This window comes from Rhinolophus sinicus, linkage group LG07 (genome assembly GCF_036562045.2).
Source record: "Rhinolophus sinicus isolate RSC01 linkage group LG07, ASM3656204v1, whole genome shotgun sequence".
Taxonomy (NCBI): Eukaryota; Metazoa; Chordata; class Mammalia; order Chiroptera; family Rhinolophidae; genus Rhinolophus; species Rhinolophus sinicus.
Window position 1 is genome coordinate 103,741,487 of NC_133757.1, and position 23,956 is coordinate 103,765,442.

The following is a 23,956-nucleotide window of genomic DNA, read 5'->3' on the forward strand; positions in this document are numbered from 1 at the left end:
AATCTCCTTACCAATTCTATATCTGTTGAGACTTTTTCTTTCTTTATAACTCACTTTTGGTAGGGTACATGTTTCTAGAAATATATCAGGTTTTTCTAGGTTACCTAATTTGTTGGCATGTAATTGTTCATAGTCATCTCTTATGATAATTTTTATTTCTATGGCATCAGTTATAGTGTCTCCTTTTTCATTTCTGATTTTAGTTATTTGAGTCTTGACATTTTTTTATTTATGTAGCTAAGGATTTGTCGATTCTGTTGATCTTTAGAAAAACAACTTTTACTTTCGTTTATTTGTTTGTCCTGTTTTATTACACTCTATTTCATTTATTTCTGTTCTAATCTTTACTATTTCCTTCTTTCTGCTAACTTTGTTTTTAATTTATTCCTCTTTTTCTAGATCCTTGAGGTGTAAGTTTACAGTGTTGATTTGCAGATTTTTGTTCTTTCTTTTTTTTAACATAGGCATTTATTGCTATAGCATTTCTTCTTAGTACTGGTTTTGCTGATACATGTTTTGGTATGTTGTGTTTTGTTTCATTTGTCCAAAATAATCACCTAATTTTCCTTTATATTTCTTTGATCTATTAACTGTTCAAGAGTGTGTTATTTAATTTCCATGCATTTGTAAAATTTCCAATTTAACTTTGCTATTGATTTCTAGTTTCATTTCATTGTAGTCAGAAAAGGTACTTGGTATGACTTTAATCTTCTTAAATTTAATACTAGTTCTGTGATTTATCCTGGAGAATATTCCATGTGTTCTTTTTTTTTTTTTTTTTTTTTTTTCAATTACTGTTGACATTCAATATTATTTTATATTAGTTTCAGGTGCACAGCATAGTGGTTAGACATTTATACAATTTATGAGGTGATCTCCCAATTAGTCTAGTACCCACCTGGCACTACATTATAGTTATTACAGTATTATTGACTATATTCCCTATACTATACTTTACATTCCTACGACTATTTTGTAACTACCAATTTGTCCTTCTTAATCCCTTTATTTTTTTCACCCAGCCCTCCAACCCCCCTCCCATATGGTAACCATCAGTATTTATGAATCTGTTTCTGTTTTGGGGTTTTTGTTTATTTTGTTCTTTAGAGTCCACATATAAGTGAGATAACATGGTATTTGTCTTTCTCAGTCTGATATATTTCACTTAGCATAATACCCTTTAGGTCAATCCATGTTTGCACAAATGGTAAGTTTTGTGTGTTTTTTTAATGGCTGAGCAAAATTCCATTGTATATATGTACCACATATTCTTTAATCAATCATCTATAGATGGGTTTCCATATCTTGGCTATTGTAAATGGTACTACCGTGAACATAGGGGTACCTATATCTTTTCAAATTAGTGTTTTGGATTTCTTCAGATAAATACCCAGAAGTGGGATTGCTGGGTCATAATGTAGTTCTATTTTTAATTTTTTATGGAATCTCCATACTGTTTTCCATAGTGGTTGTACCAGTTTACAATCCTACCAACAGTCACGGGGTTTCCTTTTTCTCTACTTCTCACAAATACGTGTTCTTAAGGATGTACTTGGGAATATATAATAACTTCAGAATGTGTATTCTGCTATTGTTGGGTGGAATTTTCTGTATGTGTCTATTAGGACCAATTAGCTTATAATGTTGATCAAGTCCTCTGGGATAGTCTTTATTTCTCTTTAATGTTTGAAGGACAGTTTTATTGGCTATAGTACTCTTGATGGCAGTTTCAGTTTTCACCTTCAGCACTTTGAATATATTATACCACGCCCTTTTGACCTGAAGTCTTCATAAAGGCTTTTTGGACCATATATTATTGTTAAGTCAGTGTTTCAACAGGAGAGAAGGTCTAGGGCTTTCTATCCATGCATCTTGCTGAATATCACTCCTAACTTTTCTTCTTAAAAGATTGAAATAAGTTCAGTATTCAGTGGCCAGACATTTAAGAGATAATAGATAACTTAAAATCATCCAAATGCTTGAAAAATCTGTTTCTCTCACGTCAATCATCAATTTAAGAAATATTTGCATTGCTTAGAAATAGTAAAAATAAAACTCTAGAATTATTTACTAATGGACAGCTCTGAATAAAATGTTTTCATAATTACTTTACCTAAATATTTCCATGATTATTGATTTTTATAATCCTATAACATTAATAGTTGTATGATTCTGTTTTTAAACATATAGTTTACTGCTTCTGTAGGTGTTGTTAGTTTTTAAACTATGTTTTTATAAAGAAAAAAAAGCAAGAACATTTTACATGTTTTATACTTTTTGATACAATGTTAGACCTAAAGTGAAATTCATAAAAGCCTGAAAATGTAAAATAAAAAAATAAATTCTATATGTTTTACTTATCTCATAGGAATTGAATGTACAGTGTTACTTTTTATATTTTCCCATTTCTACTTTGATGTGAAATGAGAAGTAATTGTAAGTTTCATCTATATGCCCAAAGACAGACTCGTATTTAAAATGTGCACAGTAAGACAAGACCTAGGAGGACTCAAGGCCTTTCAGTTATTTCCTTTTTTTTCAGGCAGTCTCAAATTTAAACTTTGTCAAAGGAAGAACATATATCAATATATGCAGCTATTTGTTGACTCTGGAACCTAGTTTGAAGTATTTTCATTGAATGAAATTCTTTTTGTGCTACAATTTCATTCATATTATGAGCATTTTATTTGCAATAAAAAATAGGATTGTTCCTTTTACGAGAGAGGACGCATGTGATTCTTATACTCAATTCTGTACTCATCTTTATCCTTTTATATGCAAGTGATCTCCATGTTTTCTTTTGTAAATGGGCATATAACAAGCATCCTAATCCATGAAGAAAAGGCCGTCAGCAAAATTGTATCTCTTGCCTGCATAGCTGCTTTTCTTTTTACTGCCATTCTTAAAAATATATGACAAGCCAGTTGAAATAAAATTTCCTGTGTTTAAAAAAACGAATTGTATCCGGAAGCACAGAACTGTGACTGAGCATTGAGCATAAAACATACTGCCCTACTGTGAAGGCGTATTCCTACCAAAAATGTAAAACATTTTTATGTTAACAATATGTCTCCTCAAATGTAACAAAATAAGCATCTGATTATAAAGCAATTTGAAAGAGGTCTCAACATATGTGGTGTGGTAACTTGATTCTACCATGATTGATTAAAATCCTTTACTTTGTCACTAAATGATTTCATAACTGCCTTGAAAAGAGCAACAATTTGGAAACTCAATAAATGGTTTTTAAACTTTATCACAGTGTATGTTAAACATAGTGTTTTTAAAGAGCATAATATATCCGGCTTTGGTTTTCCTGTTCTTTCTCCATAACAAATTCTGTTTTATGCCTTTTCCCTTGACTTTTCAGTTTTGCAGACAACATCACATACATGTTTCTATTACTATTTATAGCACTCACGGCATTTCTTTGGGTGTTAAGTGTTGAAAATGCTGGTGGGGAAAATATTGTCTATTCTAGGCCCTTTTCTTTCTTCTCTTCTCTTTAATGAAACACTTTTAAGTGTCTAGAAAAAAGATGTCCCAATTTGGCTTGGGGATCATTTTAACTATAACCTCTAGCAGCATAGGTTTCATGCTTGTTCCCTGGGGCCTTTGTAGTGGGATTTATTGAGGAGGTCCAGCAGAGAGCTTGAATAGGTGCTTTTTTCCCTATGACTGCAAATCCAACAGTGATGTGTTATAGCATTGAGTGATTTTTATATTTTTTTTTTTAGTTGCTGCTGGTTTAAAAGGGTCCTGTAGGCAGAGAAGCATTTTTTTTTTAATATCTCAGGCTAGAACTTTAGTGACCACCTCCCTCTCTTACTTCCTCTCCCTGTCTCCTCTATTACTACCCTTCTTCCCAGGCTTATTAAGCACCTACTGTGTATAAGGAACAAACTTTTGATACTCAGAACAACATGTTTGTGTCTCAAAACAGTATGCTAAGCAAAAGGAAACAGCTATTGTATGATTTGCAAGTGTATGCAATTTTAAAGGGAAAACTAATCTAGAAGTATCGAAATATATAGACTACAAATACGTAGAAAACCTCCTCCACTCTCACAGAATTTAGTCTAACTTTTCAAGAAATGAGACCAGTCTCTTCAGCTCTGCTCAGTACAAGTCCATGGGTGCGAAATAAGTACCACCATCTAAGTGCTAGAAGGGCTGGTAACAAAAAGTAGGGACTCATCTTCTCTATCAGAGATGGTAAATGGGCAGACTCAGAACTATAGTCAGGATACAGCTGTATTTTTTTCAACCCATGTGTTTGTTTGTTTTGCCCTAAATTACATTGTTTTCTGACATATAGGAATTGGAAAAATAAATATGAATTTTTGAACTTCTCTTAAGAAAACAAGAATCTCAAGCATCCTAATTCCCGCTTTCCCTGCTAGCCATGATGAGCTGAAGCTGAGTGCCTTAGACACACCAGGCAATCTCTGGCCTCTTCCTCCCACGTATTACCTTCATTTGTCCATGCTTCTTCCTTTTACCCAAAGGTTTATGCATTAATACGTAAGCCCTGCTCTGTACTCATCTCTGACACCATGTCAGCACCTGTTTCCTTATAAAATGTTTCCTTTCACTTTTCTTCTTGTGCCTAGCTGACACTGTCTGAGATCAGGCCCCCATTGCTGCATATTCAGCAACTTAAGTGCCTCCTACAGAGTCCACCTCTTTCCCATCTCTTCCCAGTCAGTACAACATGCATATGTTTAAAAATAGGTGGCATCCTATGAGGCAGGATGAAAGTAAAAGGAGAGGCAGGGGTCATGGCCAGAGTGGGAGTCTAAAGTAGATTCCATAAGTTACAGGCCTAAGACAAGAGGGTTAGGGCCAGTAAAGAACTATGAAAATGTTTTTCAGAAGTGGTGGGTAAATAGAGAACAGAATCCAAAGAAACAAAGATGAATTTAAAAGGGGCGGGGGAATGGGCAATAAGCATGTGAAAAGATGCTCAACATCATCAGACATCAGGGAAACTCAAATTAAAACCCCAGTGAGATAATAGTATACATGCACTGAGATGCCCGAAACTGAGAAGACTGACAATACCAGTGGATGAGAAGCAATTGAAATTCTCATATGTTGCTGGCAGAAATATAAAATGGTACACACCCACTTGGGAAAATAGTTTGGCAGTTTCTTATAAAGTTAAACATATACTTAGCATAGGTGTTTACCCATGAGGAATGAAAACATGTCCGCACATTTTTACATGAATGTTTATAGCAACTTTAATCATAATGGCCCCCAACTAACAACAATCCAAATGTCCATATATAGATGAATGGATAAAAAAAAAATTGTGATATGTTCGTTCAGTAGAATACTACTCTGCAATAAAAATAGAATGAACTCTTGATACAAAGAATAACATGCCTGATTCTCAAAAAATTATGCGGAGCAAATGAAGCCAGATACTGTGTGATTGCATGTATATGAAATTTTAGAGGCAAAACTAATCTAGAATTATAGAAAGAAGATCAGTGATTTCCTGGGGCCAGAGGTGAGAGAATACTGACTAAAAGGAAATAAGAGAACATTTTGGAGTGATAGAAACATTCTGTATCAAGATCATGATGGTGGTTACACAGGTGTATATAGTCAAATCTGATAGAACTGTATACTTAAAACGTGTGTATATTATTATATGTAAATTTTAACTTAATAAAGTTTATTAAACAAAAAATACTTTAAAAATAGTACAGGCAGTCATCGGAGGAGACAAATGGCCAAGCAGAACAGGAAGCAAAGCAAAGGTGAGTAGCACAGGCACAGTATGTTACAAATGAAGACAACTAGGTGCTAACATGGAGCCCAATGGATTCTTGGGAACCTTTCCAGTGAAACCTCGTTCTAATCACACTAGTTATCTTGTTGTCTTTATTGCTCATTCTTCTTCCATGTTGGTACCCAGTCTGTTCCCTGTAAACTGAAATGACTTACTTCTTTCCCCTCTAATTCCTACACGTAACTCAAATTCTGTTTTTTCCTTCAAGTTCTCTCTGGACGACTGCTACAGTACCTTAACGATTCTTGAACAAATTAGTATCATGCAGTTAAGAACTTCATTACTGTCTACTTGGGTTGCTTTTACTTCCAACTATACTGGAAACTGGTTGAAGGCGGATTTCTAACATTTATACTTTGGTTACCTCCTTTTCCACATCCACTTAATGTTCAGGGAAGTGTGTCAAAATATGTCTTTAATTTTAATTTGTCTGCTTCTTTCTATCTCTCCTCCCACAATCCTAGGTTATTGTGTCTTACTTGGACAATATTGTCCACATTGTTTCTTGAGGTATTACCTTAATTGTTCTCTCTGATCCATTCCTACTCCTCTTTGTTCTTCACACAACAGTCAGAATGATATCTTTTAAAAGTAACTTCAGATTATTTTACCCCATTATTTAAAATGCTTCCATGACTTCTCACTGAAATTAGAACAAGATATGTCTTCTGCTCCCACCTCGATGCTACCTTTCCCTTCCACCTTTTCCCCTACTCTCTGTGCTTCACCAAGCAAAGCTCTTTCCCAGCCCAGGGCCTTTCCAATTGCTATTCTTCTCCTAGAATCCTTTTCTTCCAGCTCTTTCTATGTCTCCTCATACTTCAAGTTTCCACTGGAGTCCTCTGAGGCCTCTCCAAAGGAGTGTCACCTCCCCTGCAAAAGAAGTGTTTTCTATCACATAACCTTGTTTATTTCTTTCCAAGGTACTTAGCACATCTGAAATCTACCTTGATTATGTGTTTGTTTAATGGTTTCTTGTCTGTCTCCTCCCATCAGTTAATAACCACTGTGAGGACAGAAATCTTTTCTATCTGGTTTGTCATTACACATCTCGGGTAGTTAGCTTAGGATCTGGCTTATTGAAGACACTCTCTATGTAATCATTGAACGAATGAACAAATGAAAATCTAGTAGGCAAATAAATAACCAGTGTTTGCTCTTGTTTTTCCCTGAAATTTTCTTTTCCTAAAGTTTTTTTTTTTTTTTTTTTGACCTAATTTTATAGGTACTCCTATTGTGACTGTAAAAGCTTTTGCTCTTGACTCAATTCGAGAGAACATTAAATATTCGATTTTTAGTGGAAATGAAGATGGAGTTTTTTCTCTGTGCTCCGACTCAGGTAAGTCTTCTCTACCTTATAACAACTTTATTTCCTGCTTCATTTAATGGTATTTGTAATAAGTACCTCCCCAAAAGAAACTCAAAATTTGAAAGGTATAGATTGTTATAGGTAAATAATTTAAAAGGTAAACAAGAGTTTTTTATGGTAACTGAAAAGAAATTGTGGGAAATCAAAAACTATTTATTTACATGTACTTGTTAAGAATTCTTCATATTTCCAAATTAGATAGTTCTGATCCTACTCCTGAATTTTTTAAGATAAATTGGTTTCTACTTATAGCTTACCCATCAATTTGGGAAAATGGGAGATATAATAGGAAGATCATAGATACAGAGTTTGAATTGAAAATAAGCACACATGTCTAGCCTTAGGGAATTTTCATCAGATTCTTCCAATTCGCCACTGAATGTCAACAATGCAACAGAAAGGGGTAGCTGGAAAGGTTTCTATATGGTGGTAAAGAAATTACTTCCAAATACAGCATGTGTTAAATTTAGCTTCAATGAGGCCATTATTGTGTTTTAAACGAATACCAATTGATTATTTGAAACACACTTTTTCGACTAACAGCTATGTAGTAGATACACATCTACTGCTTCATTGTCAAACCTCAAGAAGAATGTTTTAAATGATTTCTGTATTACCATTGAACTGCCTTATTTAATCTGTACTACACGCACATGGGCAAAATTGAGAGGGGGTAATTTCTTAAGCAAATCCCTTCCTGTCCAGGATAGTGTTAATGACTTTTTGATCCACACAGCCTTTGGTCAGGAGCTTTCTGAGCTGATCTGCTAGAAGTCTTCATCTCTGTACCCCTTTATTTGATTACAGGGTGATGCAGGAAGCCTGTTGGCAAGAGGGCCATTGCAAACGTCACGAAGCCTTAAGTTTCTAGCAGTCCAGGTGGCTGAGGGTTCTGGGAAAAGAGCTAAGATTAGAACCTTAGAAAGAAGGTTCCCAGGATTCCCAAATCTTTCAGCCACCTCACTCCTGACATGGCCCAGGCTTGGCCTTAGTTTTTCTAGAGTATCTTATTAAAATGCAGATATAATATTCCAAGGTTTAGTCCAAAAAGGTCATCCACAGAAAACTATTTTTCAATGAAATAGTTATTTATTTATGTTGAAATTTATTTCTGAATTTCGTTGTACAATAGCTACAAGATGATAGAGTAAATAAAACATATAAAACTGTGTAATGGACAATAGTAAAATAAAAACCCATGTATTTGCCACCCATCTCTAGAGATGAGACATTAGTACTAGAACCTCAGGGGAATACCCTGTGTGTCCATTCCCTCTCACATCTCTCTTCTTTCACCCCAGAGGTAATCAGTAATCTGAATTTGGTATTGATCGCTGTCTTTTACGCATTACAACTTTCCCACTGTGTTAGAATCCGTAAACAATATGTTATTTAGTTTTACCTTGATTTAAACATCATACTAGAACTGTGCTGAAAGTACTCTTCTATGATTTGATTCCTTTGCTCAGCATTTTTACTATGATTTATAGTGCGAAAACCCTGATGTACACATTTAAGAAGAACCGTCAAAACTGACATGTACCTGCTGCAAGCTTACAAAATAGAACACGACCACTGTCATTGATATTCCCTATGTGCCCTGCTCTAATTGCATCCTTTCCCTCCACTGCTCCAGGCTTCCCAATGTCCTGGCTTCAGGAATAATCTTTCCCTTGTGACTTATAATCAGTGCATTCCTATGCAATGAAACTGTTTACTTTTGCTTATTTTTGAATTACATATATATATTTTAAAAATCACATAGCTCCAATCTAGAATTTAAGTAACTTAATCTTCAGGCCAACAAGGGCTTTCTTTCATATTTCTCATAGCCCTGTGTAGCTGTGCATTGTAGATAATAAGAATCTACTAAAAAAGTTTTCTTTTTTTTTAATTTACTTTTTCTTTTAATTGTGGTAAGAACATGTATCACAAGAGCTACCTTCTTAACACATTTCTAAGTCCGTAGTACGCGCTTGTTAACAATAGGCACCATGTTGTACAGCAAACCTCTAGTACTTATTCATCTTGTAGAACCAACACTTTCTCCCTGTTGAACAGCAGCTCCCCATTTCGCCCCCCTTTCAGGCCCTGGCAACCACCATGCTACTCACTGCTCCAATGAGTTTGACTATTTTCTATAACTCGTTTAAGAGGAATCATGCAATATTCGTCTTTCTGTGACTGGCTTATTTCACTTAACATAATGTCCTCAAGTTTCATCCACGTTGACACATATTCGTATGACAGGATTTTCTTCTTTGTGAAGGCCGATTAATATGCCATTGCATGTACCCACCACATTTTCTTTATCAATTCATCCATTGATAGACAGTTAAGTTATTGGAATTGTAATTTGAACTGTATTAATCGAAATATCAGTTTGGGGAATACCTATATCTTTACAATATTATTTTCTAATCCATGGATAATATAGAAAATCACACCAATTTTTTTGTTTAATGTATTTAAATAAAGTTTTAATCTTTTTCTATAGCAAACTTGCATATTGGTATATTTTTTGTTAGATTCAGCCTAAATACTTTACACTTTTTCTTGCTAAAGTAAATGGAAAAATACTTTTTCTGGAAGTACCAGTTTACATGCTTGAATTGGATTTTATATTTTGATTTTGTATCTTGCAAACTTGTAACTTCTTATTAATGTAGATCTTTGTGCTTTCAACATACCTATACAATCATTACCTGAAAATAACTATTTTCCCCATGTTTGTTGGAAGTTATATTGCTATTTCTCTTCATTTAGTGGTTAGCCTAGCTATTTTAACATATATAATTAAAGTCTAACATTAATCAGTATTTTGCTCCTGAATGATGCAAGAGACTTAGAATTCTTTATCTTCAAATGTATCTTCTTCAATTTATATAAACTTTTTTGACCACTATTTTAGTTATTGCAAATTAGACATTATTAATATTTCAAAAGAGATTATCTGCTTTTTTGCTACATGTTATTATTTTAGTATCATTTTCTTTCTGCCTGAAGTACATCATTTGGTGAGGGTTTATTGTATTAAACTTTATCAAATTTTAGTTGTTTGAAATGTCTGTATTTAATCCTTGTTTTTAAAATATATTTTTGCTAGACTTAGAATTCTAAGTTCACAGTTCACATTTTCTCATCATGTTTAGTATATTAGCTTACCGCCTTCTAGCTTCCAATAATTGTATTAAGAAGTCAGCTTTTGATCTATATACCATTTACTTGTATTTCTTTTTTCTTTTTTGAACTCCAGTTAGACAAATATTGGGCCATATCACTCTCGCCTATATCTCTTTTTCATATTTTTAATTTTTTTGTCCCTTTTCTCTTCAGTCTAGGGAATGACTATATTTTTCATTTCCAGAAGATCTCTTGGGTTATTTTTCAACTCTTCTTGGTCTTTTCAAAAAGTATGTTCTTGTCCCTTGCTCATATTTCTAAGCTTCTTTTCTTATATATGTAAACATATTAATAGTTACGTAGTCTGTGTTCAGTAATTCCAGCTTCTTAAGTATTTGAAGATTCATTCTACTGTCTATGGATTTCCTAGCTGTCTTTCATGGTGCCTTGTTTCTCTGTGATTGTTTACTTATTAATTATGATCATCTCATCGTCCTTTAAACTTTCTTTAGGAACTTTGAAGCCTAGGTTGAGTTTGTGCTCTTTGGAGAGGATTTGCTCTCCTTTTTGCAAATCACCTATACACGTCATCAAGCAAAGACTAGCTTAAATTTAATTATTGAGGGTTTTAAAAATAGATAGTTATGGTAGTATGGCTACCATAAATTTGGGCTTAAGCTAATGAATTCTTAGCAGAAAACTTTTTTCTCCCTTCCAAGGGAGAAAAAAGGTCAAAAAAAGCAAGTTTCTGTGCATCCATTTTTAATTTGTTTTTGTTTTAATAATGATCACTCATTTGAAGCATATTTAGCCTTTAGGTTCATAGCTTTACTCTGGTTTTCCTATTAGATCCTTTTTCTTTTGTGAGTTCAGGCTTCCTTTCTTTTTTTTCCATACCCTGTGCAGTTATCAGAGTTGAATCTCAAAGAACATTGTGTTAGAAACCCTTGGAACAAAAATGGGTTTTTGGTGATTGTCTACCTCCATGAATTACTGTTTTCATTTATTTGTTTGTCCTCCACAGATTCCTTACCACTGTACCAACTCAATAGTGCATGTCAATACATACACACATACACAGACACACAATTTATCAAGCACTTTAGTTGTTTTTATCATGGGGATCGTTCCAATATATAGTTTACCAACCACACTGCTGTCAAGAAACATTTTTTTAAATCTTTAAGTATGATATTAAATTCATCTCTCGTGCCACTTTTATCACTTAATCATTAAACTTATGTCTAAAGCTACCTAATATAGTTTTATGAATGTATACATTTTACACCATATACCAGTTAAAATAGAAAACTGGCATGTATGGTAAATCAGTGCAGTTGAACTCTAAGGTTGTGGTCACTTTTCTTAAGGGTGAAAATGTGAGAAAACCATTTTATTAGTTATTGGTTAAATAAGTTATTATTAGATAGCTCTCTGGTGAGAACTGTGTTTTTGATTTGCGCCAGAGTTTGCCCTCTGTTTCATAGTCACAAACCAAACATTTACTTTTGTAGCCAAACTTCTTGTCACTTGAGTTTCTATTCACTGTCTAAACCAGCAGGAATTTTTGAGTTTGGCTTACATTGCGTATGTCAGTAACAGATGGTAGTATTCATTGCATTATTTGGTAGATTGACATAAAACAAAAATGATCAATCTTTCAATGTTTCAAGGATGTAGTTTTAACAGGAGAGCATTTAAAAGCTTTTGGATAATATAAATATTTATCACATTCTGCTTTGAGTGTATACAATATGCATGTGCACAGTTTGTAATTGACTGAAGTAACCTGAGTATGTTATCAAGCATTTAGCATTTGAAGACTCTTGATATCATTTTGATGTGTATTTTGTAACTGGGACAAAAACTATCTATGTACATATATCAAAAGGAAAATATTACTACAGTTTCATTCTCAAATTATATATAACTGGCACTCTAACATATGAGAACGAACATGCAGTTGGTATTGTGAGGCCCTTACTCTGAGAGAAACATGGACTTCTGCCCATACTATTAGTCAGAGCCCAGGAGTACTTTCATCTCACCGGTGACAGTAAATCCTTGATGTCTCTGAGAAAAATGCACGTAAATCATCCAAGGCAAAATGTGGATCTAGTAGGTGTGCCAGCCATGAATTATCTCACAGACTGGTTATTGTCTTTTCTACTTGTATAACTTTCACAGCATATGCCAATTATTATGCCAAAAATAAAAACCAAGCAAGGAAAGCATTAGAACTGCAGATCCATTCCAAGTGCAAAATTCCAATTATCAAAGCCGAACACAAGCCTTTTATTAAAAAATCCACTTTGATCTGCACTATAATTGGCATACTTTCTACTAAGTGACACTGGCAATTTAGTATTGCATTTCTATTGTAGTTTTCCCTGACTAGTGGTAACAGCACATGATAGCAAGCTGAGTCCTCTGTTTGGTGGAGACAGAGCTCCAGATGAGAGCTTTTGGACCCACCTCAGACTCGGGCTCCTCTGCCGTTTCGGGGGACTCAACCCTTGTTTCACAGAGGTCTCTAAAGACCAGCTTCTTTCATTACTGGCTCATCAAAATCCAGCTTAATGATTCTCCAGCTGCCAATAATTTAATCTCTTCTAAATTTTCTGTCAGGGGTGTTGGTAACATCAGACTGTGGTTTGGAAAAGTAATTTGGTTTTAGTTCTGAATCGATAACTAAATCTGAGGACAATAACTAGAAGTGATTTTATATAATTTTAAATTTGGTAATATAGTGAGATCTTCACATAGAATATAAATATTAATTTTTTAAAATAACAGAATAGAAGCTGTAAAATCCCCCAAACACTCAATACCAAAGTTAGAATAGTAGAACATAATATGTTCCCATTAGCATCCAGATAAGTATGTGATAGCCTGGAGTTTTTTGGATTAGGTTGGTTTTCAGAGAAAGCTCTAAGAACTGTGGCTTCCAGGCCATATCTGCAGAAACAGTGCAGGTTTTTTCACCAGAAGATCAAACTTCTAATAGTCCATGGCTATTAAGTTTTCTCTTTCTAGATTCAGAGCTTCTAAAGATATTAAGTCTATATCTGATGACAGAGGGGAAGAGAGATGTGGTTAGAACACTGGAATCTACACTATCTGACTGTGAAGAAACATTCTAAATACACACTAATATGTATTACTTCTCCACAGCAACCTATGAAGTCATTATTAATAATCCCCATTTTACAGAAGAGGAGACTCAGCTCTGTAGAACCTGAATAACTTACTCCAGGTCACAAAGTTAGTAGTGGTGAAGCCAGGTAATTTACCTAAGTGAAGTAGCCAGGTCTAGGATCTATGCTTGGTTTCAGGTTTCTCAAACTCCAGAGCAGTGCTCATTCAGCAAATCTCCATTCAATGGAACTTCTGACAGTGAGAGCCATGTAAATCATGATAATAACAATAACAATAAATTCAGTGACAAATATAGTTGCAAAGTGGAGGAAAAGACAAAGTAGAAACTAAAGAAGGAAACTATCGGGGAGGAATTTTCTGAATTTGGGGGAAGAAACTTGAACATGGCATAACCCCCAATGGTCACTTCCTCACCTGGTTATCCTTTTTATAGGACAGTGTAACAAATATTATTGGGCACCTAATGTATACCGGACCTCGAGGTAGGGACTTAGGATATGGTGATTTAAGAGATGGGTAACCATCCTCGCCTTGCAGAACTTCTAAATCACAAGGAGTAACTAGACTAAAGCAGGGGAACGAAATACACGTAGGTGTTTGTGAGAGTCCGATGGGGCATGACATACTGATGGTGGGTGGTCTGGAAAGATCCCTGAGGAAGTACATAATTGGGGACCATTCCAGGCAGATGAAAAATCATGCATGAGAATTTGAGGAACAGAACATTTGTGAATGTTATGACCAGAGCAGAGAGAGCAAAATGGAGAACGCCACAAATGAGATTTCCGAGGTAGGGGAGGTCTTTTGGAGGTTAAAAATGCTGAGCTTTATCATAATAGCTGTGGAAAGCCACTGGAGGGTATTACACGGGACAATGACAATGTTGTTTTTCATTACGTAATTCTGAATGGGAACTGGGTTGGCGGAGAGACCAGTTAAATGGCTAATGCAGGGGAAAAGGTGGGAAATGGCAGTGGCTTGGAGGAGGCAGAAGTGAAGATGAAGAGATGTAGATTCAAGATATGTCTGAAAGATAGACTTTCCAGACACTGTGATGGACCAGGGGAGAGAGAAGGACAATTTAAGAGCTAGCACCAAGGTCTCAGATGTTTTATAGTTTCTTTCCCTTCTGCATGTTTGAACTGTGCAAACACCTGCATGCCCTCAACTTTTTCCACAATGACCCCAGTCAGTAGAGCTGGGAGGCAGCCAATGGGAGGCTTTGAGGGACAGGTGGGCAGTGAGCATAGGAGTCAAAGATGATGTAGGACTTTTTAATTCATAACTACATCATTTTCTTTTATTTTTTTTTCTCCATGGAAATAAAAATAGGAGAACTTACTGTGAAAGAACCCATGTTTCTTGATTTTGAAGTCAGAAATGAAGTACAACTCATCATTTTAGCCGAAAGTAATGGGCATAGAGCCTATAGCACAGTGGCGATCTTGATACTAGATGTGAACGATAACTTGCCGTGCTTTGGGAGAAGCATTTACCAAGTGGCATTGGCTGAAGGCCAGCTCTACAATGCTCACGTCATACAGGTAACAGAAATACATCCTGTGCACGTGTGTGTGTGTGTGTGTGTGTGTGTGTGTGTGTGTGAATGACTATGAATCAGTGTACAGCAAAATAGCTAAGGCCTTTGTTTTTCCAGCACGTAAGTTAAAATTTCAATGTTTTCAGGGCATGTACAATGTTTGATGGATGGATAAGTAAAAGAAGTCTGGAGTTTCTGAGTTCACTCTTCCTCCTCTGTTCATTCAGTGTTCAATTCATACCCACCTGCTTGCTCTGGGGACTCTGTTGAACACTGGCAGGGAACCTGTAGGGGCACAAAAATCAATTCATCAGTGCATGCAATTTAGTGGGCAAGTTAGAAATGTAAGTGTGTCATTTAAATGCATATAATTAATGTTATAATAGAAGAGTGCATTTAATGTCCTGAGAGAAAAAAGGAGACACGAACTCTTCCTGGTGAAAAGCATAAGGTTTCGCAAAAGAATGTGTGCACGAGGTCTTAAAGGGCAAGTAGGCATTTGTTGGGAGGACCTGCAGCCAGATGAGCGTGGACAGAGGCACAGACAGGTGGGAGAGCTGCCCATGTTTGAGATTTGCAGACGTTCCCTGTGTGACAGACACAGATCTGCTCTTTTCATGCTGAGCCCCGCGTCAGGAAGACGCTCCCAGCCCTCAAAGAGAACTGCTCACCAGGTGGTGGTGTTCAGGCTCTAAAACCCACCCACCCGTGATAGGCTTTCTACTGCTCAGGACTAGTGCCCATTTTTACCTTTCTCCTCACCCTTGAATGGATAGTTTTTATTCAAGAACCTGAACATTAAGAAGCCTACCATCTGTAGGAAATCAGTAGAAAACCATCTTCCTGACAAAGTCAGCAGCAAAGTGGGACATTCCCTTTGGCCTCTAACACCTGGTTGCTGTGACCCAGCACCTAACCACTATTAAGCCCCATTCCTTCCGGCCTAGGTGGGGCCAGGTATCTAGATGCACTTTTTGGACAAGACCACCAACAGTTCTTCCCTGCACAGCCACCTTCACCTGAATAGACAGAGAGACACCTTTTCACTTCCGGCCCAGTTCCTGATGCACACATTCCCCTCTTTGGAGGCAAACAAAACCAGTCATCTCAGCAGTCATGGAGTTTTAGTTCTGTCCCCTTCACACACAGTCCGGGATACCCAGGATTTCCTACGCTAGTTTTGCAGCTGTATTTTGTATAATAGTAGTCACGTTGCTCTAGTCGCCAGCCTCTCCCAGAAGCGCTGTGCCTTCACTCTACTGTCAGTTATGACTGAGATGTTTAAGAAAAGGATGAGGGCATTTGCTTGTCCAATCAGCATCACCCCTGCCCAGCGAAGCCTGTAAGGCGGGGATGACACTGTGGGGCCTACTTTGTCACAGAGGATCCCCGCATTGGGGCGCCGCTGCGTCATGCTTCTTTGTCACTAACCTGGAGAGAGCCAGACTGCACAGTGTGGGATGCACAAGGTAAAGACAACTTTTAAAGCCCAGGTCCACCAAACAGGAGCACCCGACCCACCAATTACTTCAAATTATGTCAAACTCTGACGGATGCAATGAACTTTATTCCTCACATTTTTAGATCATTCATATCCAGGAAGGTAGAGCTGCCATTTTCCTATGTCCTGTTGAGATACATAGAAATATCAAAGGCTCTGGAGCTCATGTCACTCGTGGTAGTTACTTCTTGCTTTTTGCCACAATATTGCCCATGTGCCCTCCTTTTGGTTACAACCCCACAAACTTCCTTTAGGAACTGACCCTCCACCATGGGAGGCATCGCATAGGAGGGATTGTCAATCGCAATAGTGATCTGCCCCCAACCTTGCCCCCGTCTCAGAGAGGCTTTCTCTCCATGGAAATTGAATCTTGAGTGGTGGGAAGACCTGGACAGAGAAAAGTTAGGGCTGATTCATCTTGATGGTAATAACTCAAAGAAGCTGTGCCCCAGAGGTGTCCCATTCTTGTACCTCACCTGGATGCTATCTTTCTGATACATTTCTTCCCAGTGAAGTTAGCCATAGTGGGTATATGTTGCTGGTATTCTAAAACCCTAACTGATGTACCTCCTGGGAGGCCTACTCTGGAACACTTTTAAGTCTATGGCCTCAGGGGACATGGTAGACTTTCTTCTGCCTGAATACAGATGAGTTTCTCTTCCCGATCTCAAATGGAAACTGTGTATTGCTGCCTGTCTGTACCAAATGCCTGGCTGCGTACCCTGGGCGCCCCACTTGGGCCACTCAGGATGCCCTAAGAACTCTGGCAGCAGTGTGAAAGATAGGTTGAGAGGATAGGGAAGTAGAAGTAAAAACCCACTAGGACATCAGTATAATCACCTGAGAGAGAAGACGGGGGCATGAGCTCAGGCCAAGGCCTGACGGGCATAGAAGATAAAAATAACTTTAAAATTTTTTTAATTAATCTGTCAACTTGTTCATAAACAAGATCTTGAATCCACTAATAGTTTTATGATCAAAATGTAATGCAGACTAATAATATATCTCCACGGAGATTGATGCAAAACTGTTGTTTTGTCAACACTACTTTGATAACTCATCACATAAATGATTAGGAGGTAAATTTGTTAGCACTAAATCTAGACTTTGTTTCATCTATTTAATGATCCTTTTTAAATGAAGCTTTTAATATAATGTAAAAAGAAATCCACATATGGCTTATTTCACAGGCAATACTTTAAGGAAGTAAAACAAGCAAATGACAGATTTTCCTCCACTATGTGGAGGTTTCCTATATCATTTCTTTCCTTTTCTGGTGCTAGCTTGAATCCACATACAGTCCTGGAAGTCTTCTGTTCAAGCAAATTAGATTTTTTTTCAAGTATTTTTTCCTCTTGCCTAAAATTGTACTGAACGTTGCTTGAAATTTTTTTGACTGAGTACACAGACTTGTTTCCTAATCTGTTACCTACTTTATTATAAAGTGAAATGTAAGCCTAGCAGTTAGTCCGTATTGCTTTGATCATCGTTTTTAAAATGTACTTGACAATCTGTGATTCTTCCATAATGCATTTCTCTGAAAAACAGACATAACCCCTGCTGCAGATTAAATCCTTATCTAATGGAAGAGTTGCTTCCTCACAGGTGCTTGCTACAGACCTGGACAGCGGGTTGAATGGCCTCATTGAGTATTCCATTCTCTCTGGCAACCAAGGAGAAGCATTCCAGATTGATGCACTGAGCGGCGTGATAACAGCAAATGGGACTCTGGATTATGAGTTCACCAACTCCTACAGGTTTGTCCCCGGTTCAGATCCATGTGACTGGCTCTCTGCTTTGTTTCTGACAACACTGCTGTTGCTTTGGGAATGACTTTCTATTATGTATAAGCTTAGTTGTAAAATGTGTTTTCTCTTTGATCCAACTTATGATCACTCTTTTGATATATAGAAAGAGTCTTAGGGAATATTTGCAGTTTTGGAAAAGGTGATGAGACTAGAGGAACTTTAAGGTCCCTTCTAGTTCTAAGATTTTGTGACTTTGTGATGCTATTAAGTACTAAAGTGAGAGACTTTGAAAAGGACAATATTTGTAAAATGCCTACTGAATCCTAGAGCACTCTGCAAATGTTTGTTGTTATTGTTTTTTAAAATAGTGAAGACTGAATGACATTGTTCTTTTTAATTCTTTGTTTTTCATATATGAAATCATAATCCTATTGTCAGGTCCTTGCTGCAGAACTGTGTTCTAATAGAAATGACCTTAATAAAAGCACCCATTCAACATTAAATACATCTTTGCCTAGAGTCCAAGATATGCCAGCCTTCTACGGAATTCTATAAAAGAGAATAGTAGTGTTACAAGTCTTCTAGGTATTGAAAAGGTCAGTGCTACAAAAGTCTAGCCATACATGCAGAGATTTTTATGGCACCTCAGTCTGCAAAAGAAAAGGACTATGGAAACAAAAATGTCCGTGAATGGGGAATACTTTTAAGAGCAATGGCCCAGTCTTCTGTGGAATACAATCATATTTTAAAAGAGAAAGGTATATTTGTATGTGCCCATGAGGACAGAGCTCTAGGGTGTGATCACGATAGTGCTTATGCTGCCGGTCTGTTTGAGTAAAAGTACCCATAGAACTGGACGACTTCAGGAAGAAACCTTGAGAAACTGTTCACCTTGTTTGTCTCTGGAGAAGGGGTCACGTAGGAAGCATGGGACCAAAGCTTGACTTTCTTATTGTGCATTTTCATAGGCTTCCTATTATTTGTGTCATTTTTCTGTATGTTCTTCCAAAAGGCCTTGCACAGTGTTTCCTTTAGTCCTCACAGCCACCTCCTGAGGAGGCTGAGTTAGGCATTTTCTCAGTCACTGAAAAGACAACAGACATACGGTGGCTCGCGCAGGGTCACGAAACCATTTAATGATCACGCGTGGACTGGCAGCCAGCTGTTGTGGTTCTGAGTCACACTGTTTCCACCGGACAAGCCACAGAGCTGACCTTCTGTTTAGGGTAAAGAACAGGAATGCAAAAGACCTAAGTGTTCATGCTCTCCTAGGCCAGGCCCCTTCCGTGCTTTATGAGGAGAGTGCAATATATGCCTTTGGTTGAGCAGTGAGAGCTGATGAAAATGGGATCTGTTACTAGGAGGACTGGATTAATTCACCTCTGGAAAACTTCCCAACTCTAAAAGTTTAAGTATTTCGTTCTTTTTGTTTAATATTTCAAAATATCACTTCAAAATTATTTTCAAAGTTTAAGACCTTACCTGGTATTAACTAGTAGCATTTTTTTTCAGTAATAGGATTTTTTCGGTAATATTTTAGTGTAATCAATTGCTACAATACTTATTGTATAAATATACTAAATCTGATGGTATAAATATGTTATAACCTATCCTTGCCACATTGTTTCTATAGTAATTTTAAGCATAAAGCTTTTTTTTCTCCCCATAGATGACAGCAGGTAAATCTCAGCCTAGTTGCCACCTGAGTGATTATGAATTCAGAGATTATTGAAGGTCTGCTATATTCCAGAAACTAAGTATTTCCTGGTTGTAGACTTACTGTTACAATGTTCTTTTTACTCTGTGGAACATAATTAGCCATTAAATCTAACTTCTTTCAGATTTTCCTATTTGTATCACAGTTTCAATGTTCCAAACATTTAGATTGGTCCTAAAATTTAAAAGTGTCCCTCACCATTTCTCTATAAGGAATTTAATTCAAGACTGGGAGAATTGAGAGAAGTTGAACGCAACACATATAGCCACAGAGATACACACACACACACACACACACACACACACACACACACACACACTGTCTCCAGTTCACCAAGGCAAGGAAATATTTTAAACCTCCTGCCTCTCTAGGTTCTCCCCTCCCTCACCTCCTTATGGCTTCTCTTTCCCTTTAGTACTTTTTTCTGATATTTATAGCAGTGGGAAATATGGGATGATTTCAGTGAATGCTTTGGAAAAGGTATCATTTAGCTTTTAACTTTACTTTGAAATATTGCTATTTTGTCTGCTATTGCTATTCCGATACTGTTATAATATAAAACGATAGGGAAAAGATATTGTCAGTTATGATTCTACTCAATATAAATGCACTAAATAAAAATCAAATAATTTTTAGTCCTCATATTAAGCCACATGTAAGAAAACTCAGTGGAAATATGATGACAAATTATAAAATAGACATTTTAAGTTCTGTTTGATTGATATTCCTGAATTTTAAAAACTATTTACCGAGCATGACATACAGACATATGAAACAGTTCTCGTTTTCAGGGAGCTGGAAAATTGAGTGCCATTGTAATCCATGGCAGGAAGTATATTAATAATCACAGTAATTTATGGAGCACCTGCTTTACATGTTAAATTCCCATAACAGACTTAAGATTTACAGAATGAGGAAATTGAAATTCAGAGAGGTAAAGTTTGCCAAAAATATGCCGCTAGTAAATGGTAGAACTGAGATTCTTGTCCATGTAAGTGGTCATAGTAGGGCTTCCTATTGTATCATGGGAATGAATCTGAAAAGTACATACATGTATATTAACAAAACAGAAAAAAAATCTTTAAAAACTTAAAATAATAATGACAAGTAAGTTCCAGTTTTCAGTTTGTGAAAACACTTGTCTAGGTGTAAGCATGCAATAATTGGATTTGAATCACTGTTTTCCACCACTTGGCTTATGGAGAGACATTTCACTGTTTAAGATGGTACTTGATATTCATGTGAGCCTTGTAACACTTCAGGGCCAAGATTTTTAGTCTTTTGAAGGACTTTTCAAATGACCAACAAAAGTGTCCTAGGCAAATGAGAGTTAATTTCAGTGTTTAAAAATGCAGTTTCCCGCATACACATTCTAGGTCAAAGAGCAGTTATTGCCAGGAGCAATGCTAAACTCATACTCCCATTGAGTGCTCATTGTGAGAGAAATAATAAAAAGCAGTAATATATGCAAGGTAGGAAAAGCCTGAGATGTTAATTATCTTTTCCGAAATACATGTCTCACATGTCTCATAAGCAGCAGGGCTGGGTTGGAACCCGTCTGTTGACTCCCCATGGAAAAGGGAATAAAAGACACTGCAGGCAGGACGCATGAGGAAAGGTATGGCTATGCCATTATTTGGTGTGTTTGGAAGTAACAAATGGTACAGTGCACCTGAGTGTGGGATAATGGGAAAGAGGCTGAGCATATGCAGGACTAGGATGAAGATGGTCAAAAGGTAGAAACTTCCAGTTACAAGAGAAATGAGTGCTGGGGGTATAATGTATAGCACGGAAACTACAGTTAACACTGTTGTATGGTATATTGGAAAGTTGTTAAAAGAGTAGGTTCTAAGAGTTCTCATCACAAGGATAAAAACGTTTTTTTCCTTTTTTGTGTCTATATGAGATGATGGGGGTAAACTAAATTTAGTGTGGTAATCACTTAACAACATATATAAGTCAAGTCATTATGCTGCATACCTTAAACTTGTAAAGGGCGGTATATCAATTACACCTCAATAACACTGGACAAAAGTCACACAATAATCTGAAAAAAAAAGAGGCTGGTAGGTTTCAGGCAAGTTTTGAAGGACTTTATATGCCATATAATGGGGATTGTAACCTATCTGGTAGGCTGTATAAAAGTGTAAGCAATTGAGTGCATGTTCAGATCTTTATTTTAAAAGACGTCTGGTAATGGATGTACTGCAGGACCAAGAACACGCATCAGGCAGGCTCCATAAGCTAGACAACAGCTGTGGAAGGTCCGTGATGATGAGTCAGTGGGATGGAAGGAGGGGGCCTACTTACTTACTAGTTGATTCAGATACGGAACCCATCGGAACATGGTGACCAGTTGAATTAATTTAACAAGGAAAGAGAAAATACTTCTGAAATTTCTACATAGGAAAAGCAGGAAGAAGAATAGATTGGGATTGGGATTTGGGGGGAGGCATTTTGAGTTTGAGGGACTCATGCAAGAGCAAAAGTAAAGATACTCCTTAGGCAATTAAAATCATGGACAGCACAGGGAATAGTCAACAACATTGCAGTAACTTTGTGGTGTCAGATGGGTACTAGGCTTATTGTGGGGATCACCTCGTAAATGATATAAATGTCGAATCACTATGTTGTGCACCTGGAGCTAATAAATTGTATGTCAATTGTAATTGAAAACTAAATTTAAAACAAAATATGTTGATCTGGAGCTGAGGGAAGAGGTCTTCATTGAAGATTTGGATTTGGGATTGATCTAGGGAAAATATGTAAAATGGAATTACCTGGACAGAATATGTAAAATGAGCACTTGGGGGATTGCCACGACTTGAGGGCCACACAGAGAAATAGACACCACAAAAATAGATTCAGGGACTAAACATGAATCTATTAGAAACATGATAGAAACATGAACCTGGAAAAGGTGGTTTCATGGAAACCAAGGGGAGAGGTTGGACTGTATAAAAGAAAGGGGTTTCAAAATGTGTATGGTTTAGAATCGACTAGAAGTACTCCTTATATTAAAGAGTTTGCAAGCAATAGGCTTGTCCTAAATTGTCTCCTAACAAGATAACGTACACACTGTTATATTTGTAGGTTAATTAATACAAAGCTGTAAAGTTAATTTAAAACTCAAGTGAACAGATTAATTTTCTTTAACAAAAATATTCTACAGTTTAAGTGAGCAAATACAGTTTTCTATAACCAATATGTACTATAAGCACCACAAATTCTGGGAGATCAAACAACAAATATTTCATGGTTATGGGTTAGTATCTTAGAAAGCATCTCTAAACTTCAAAGAGAAGAACTGTAATTTATGATAGTAAGAAACATCATATGTGTAGATTTAAAGTTATATAAAAATTTTGCCCCATTTGGCCAGCATCCCAACACTGTGTTTTGTTCATTTTTCCTTCTGTAGTCACCAGAATGGAAATATTCTCCATCCTTACATCCTTCTGTTCATGAACAAGGGCCGAAGTACAAGTTTCCAAAATACATATGGCAGGATTATTTCCTTTTAGTTTTCAAAATACATATGGAAGGATTATGTCCTTTTAGTTTTCAAAATACAGATGACAGAATTATTTCCTCTGTGGACTTCTCAGTGAATACCACTGGGACCTGGAATTTCTTTTCGTTTCAAACAAGGCTGAGTGAGCATTTTGAGGTTTATAATGTTCATGTCCACAACTAGAAAGTGATCATTGTCTGATGATTAGAAAGCTCTTGATATAATTTTCCAAAGGCGAGCCATGGAAGGGATGGAGGATAGTGAGTTGAGGAGTGAATAAAATAGGAAGCAGAGACAACTGTAATGCATGATTTTCTTTTTCAGTAATGTCGAGTTAAAAGGGAGGAATGCCGGGTGGCGGTGACTAAGTGGGATTCAGGCTGGAGAGTAGTGCATGTTTTTAGGAATGGCTCAACGTGAGCATGTTTACAGTCAGAAAGAAAGTATTGTTAATAGATAGATAAAAAATAAAGATTTGACTC

The 23,956-nt window shown here is 36.6% G+C and overlaps 1 protein-coding gene across 2 annotated transcripts in view; it reads left to right on the forward strand.

Annotated features, from left to right (window-relative positions):
- DCHS2 (dachsous cadherin-related 2) overlaps window positions 1-23,956 on the forward strand; it is a 210,927-nt gene that overhangs the window by 165,219 nt on the left and 21,752 nt on the right. For both annotated transcript variants that reach the window (XM_074338416.1, XM_019733266.2), the window contains exons 14-16: window positions 7,029-7,142; window positions 14,787-14,998; window positions 18,101-18,252. In XM_074338416.1, the coding sequence (XP_074194517.1) occupies window positions 7,029-7,142; window positions 14,787-14,998; window positions 18,101-18,252 (478 nt within the window). The remainder of the gene's footprint in view (window positions 1-7,028; window positions 7,143-14,786; window positions 14,999-18,100; window positions 18,253-23,956) is intronic.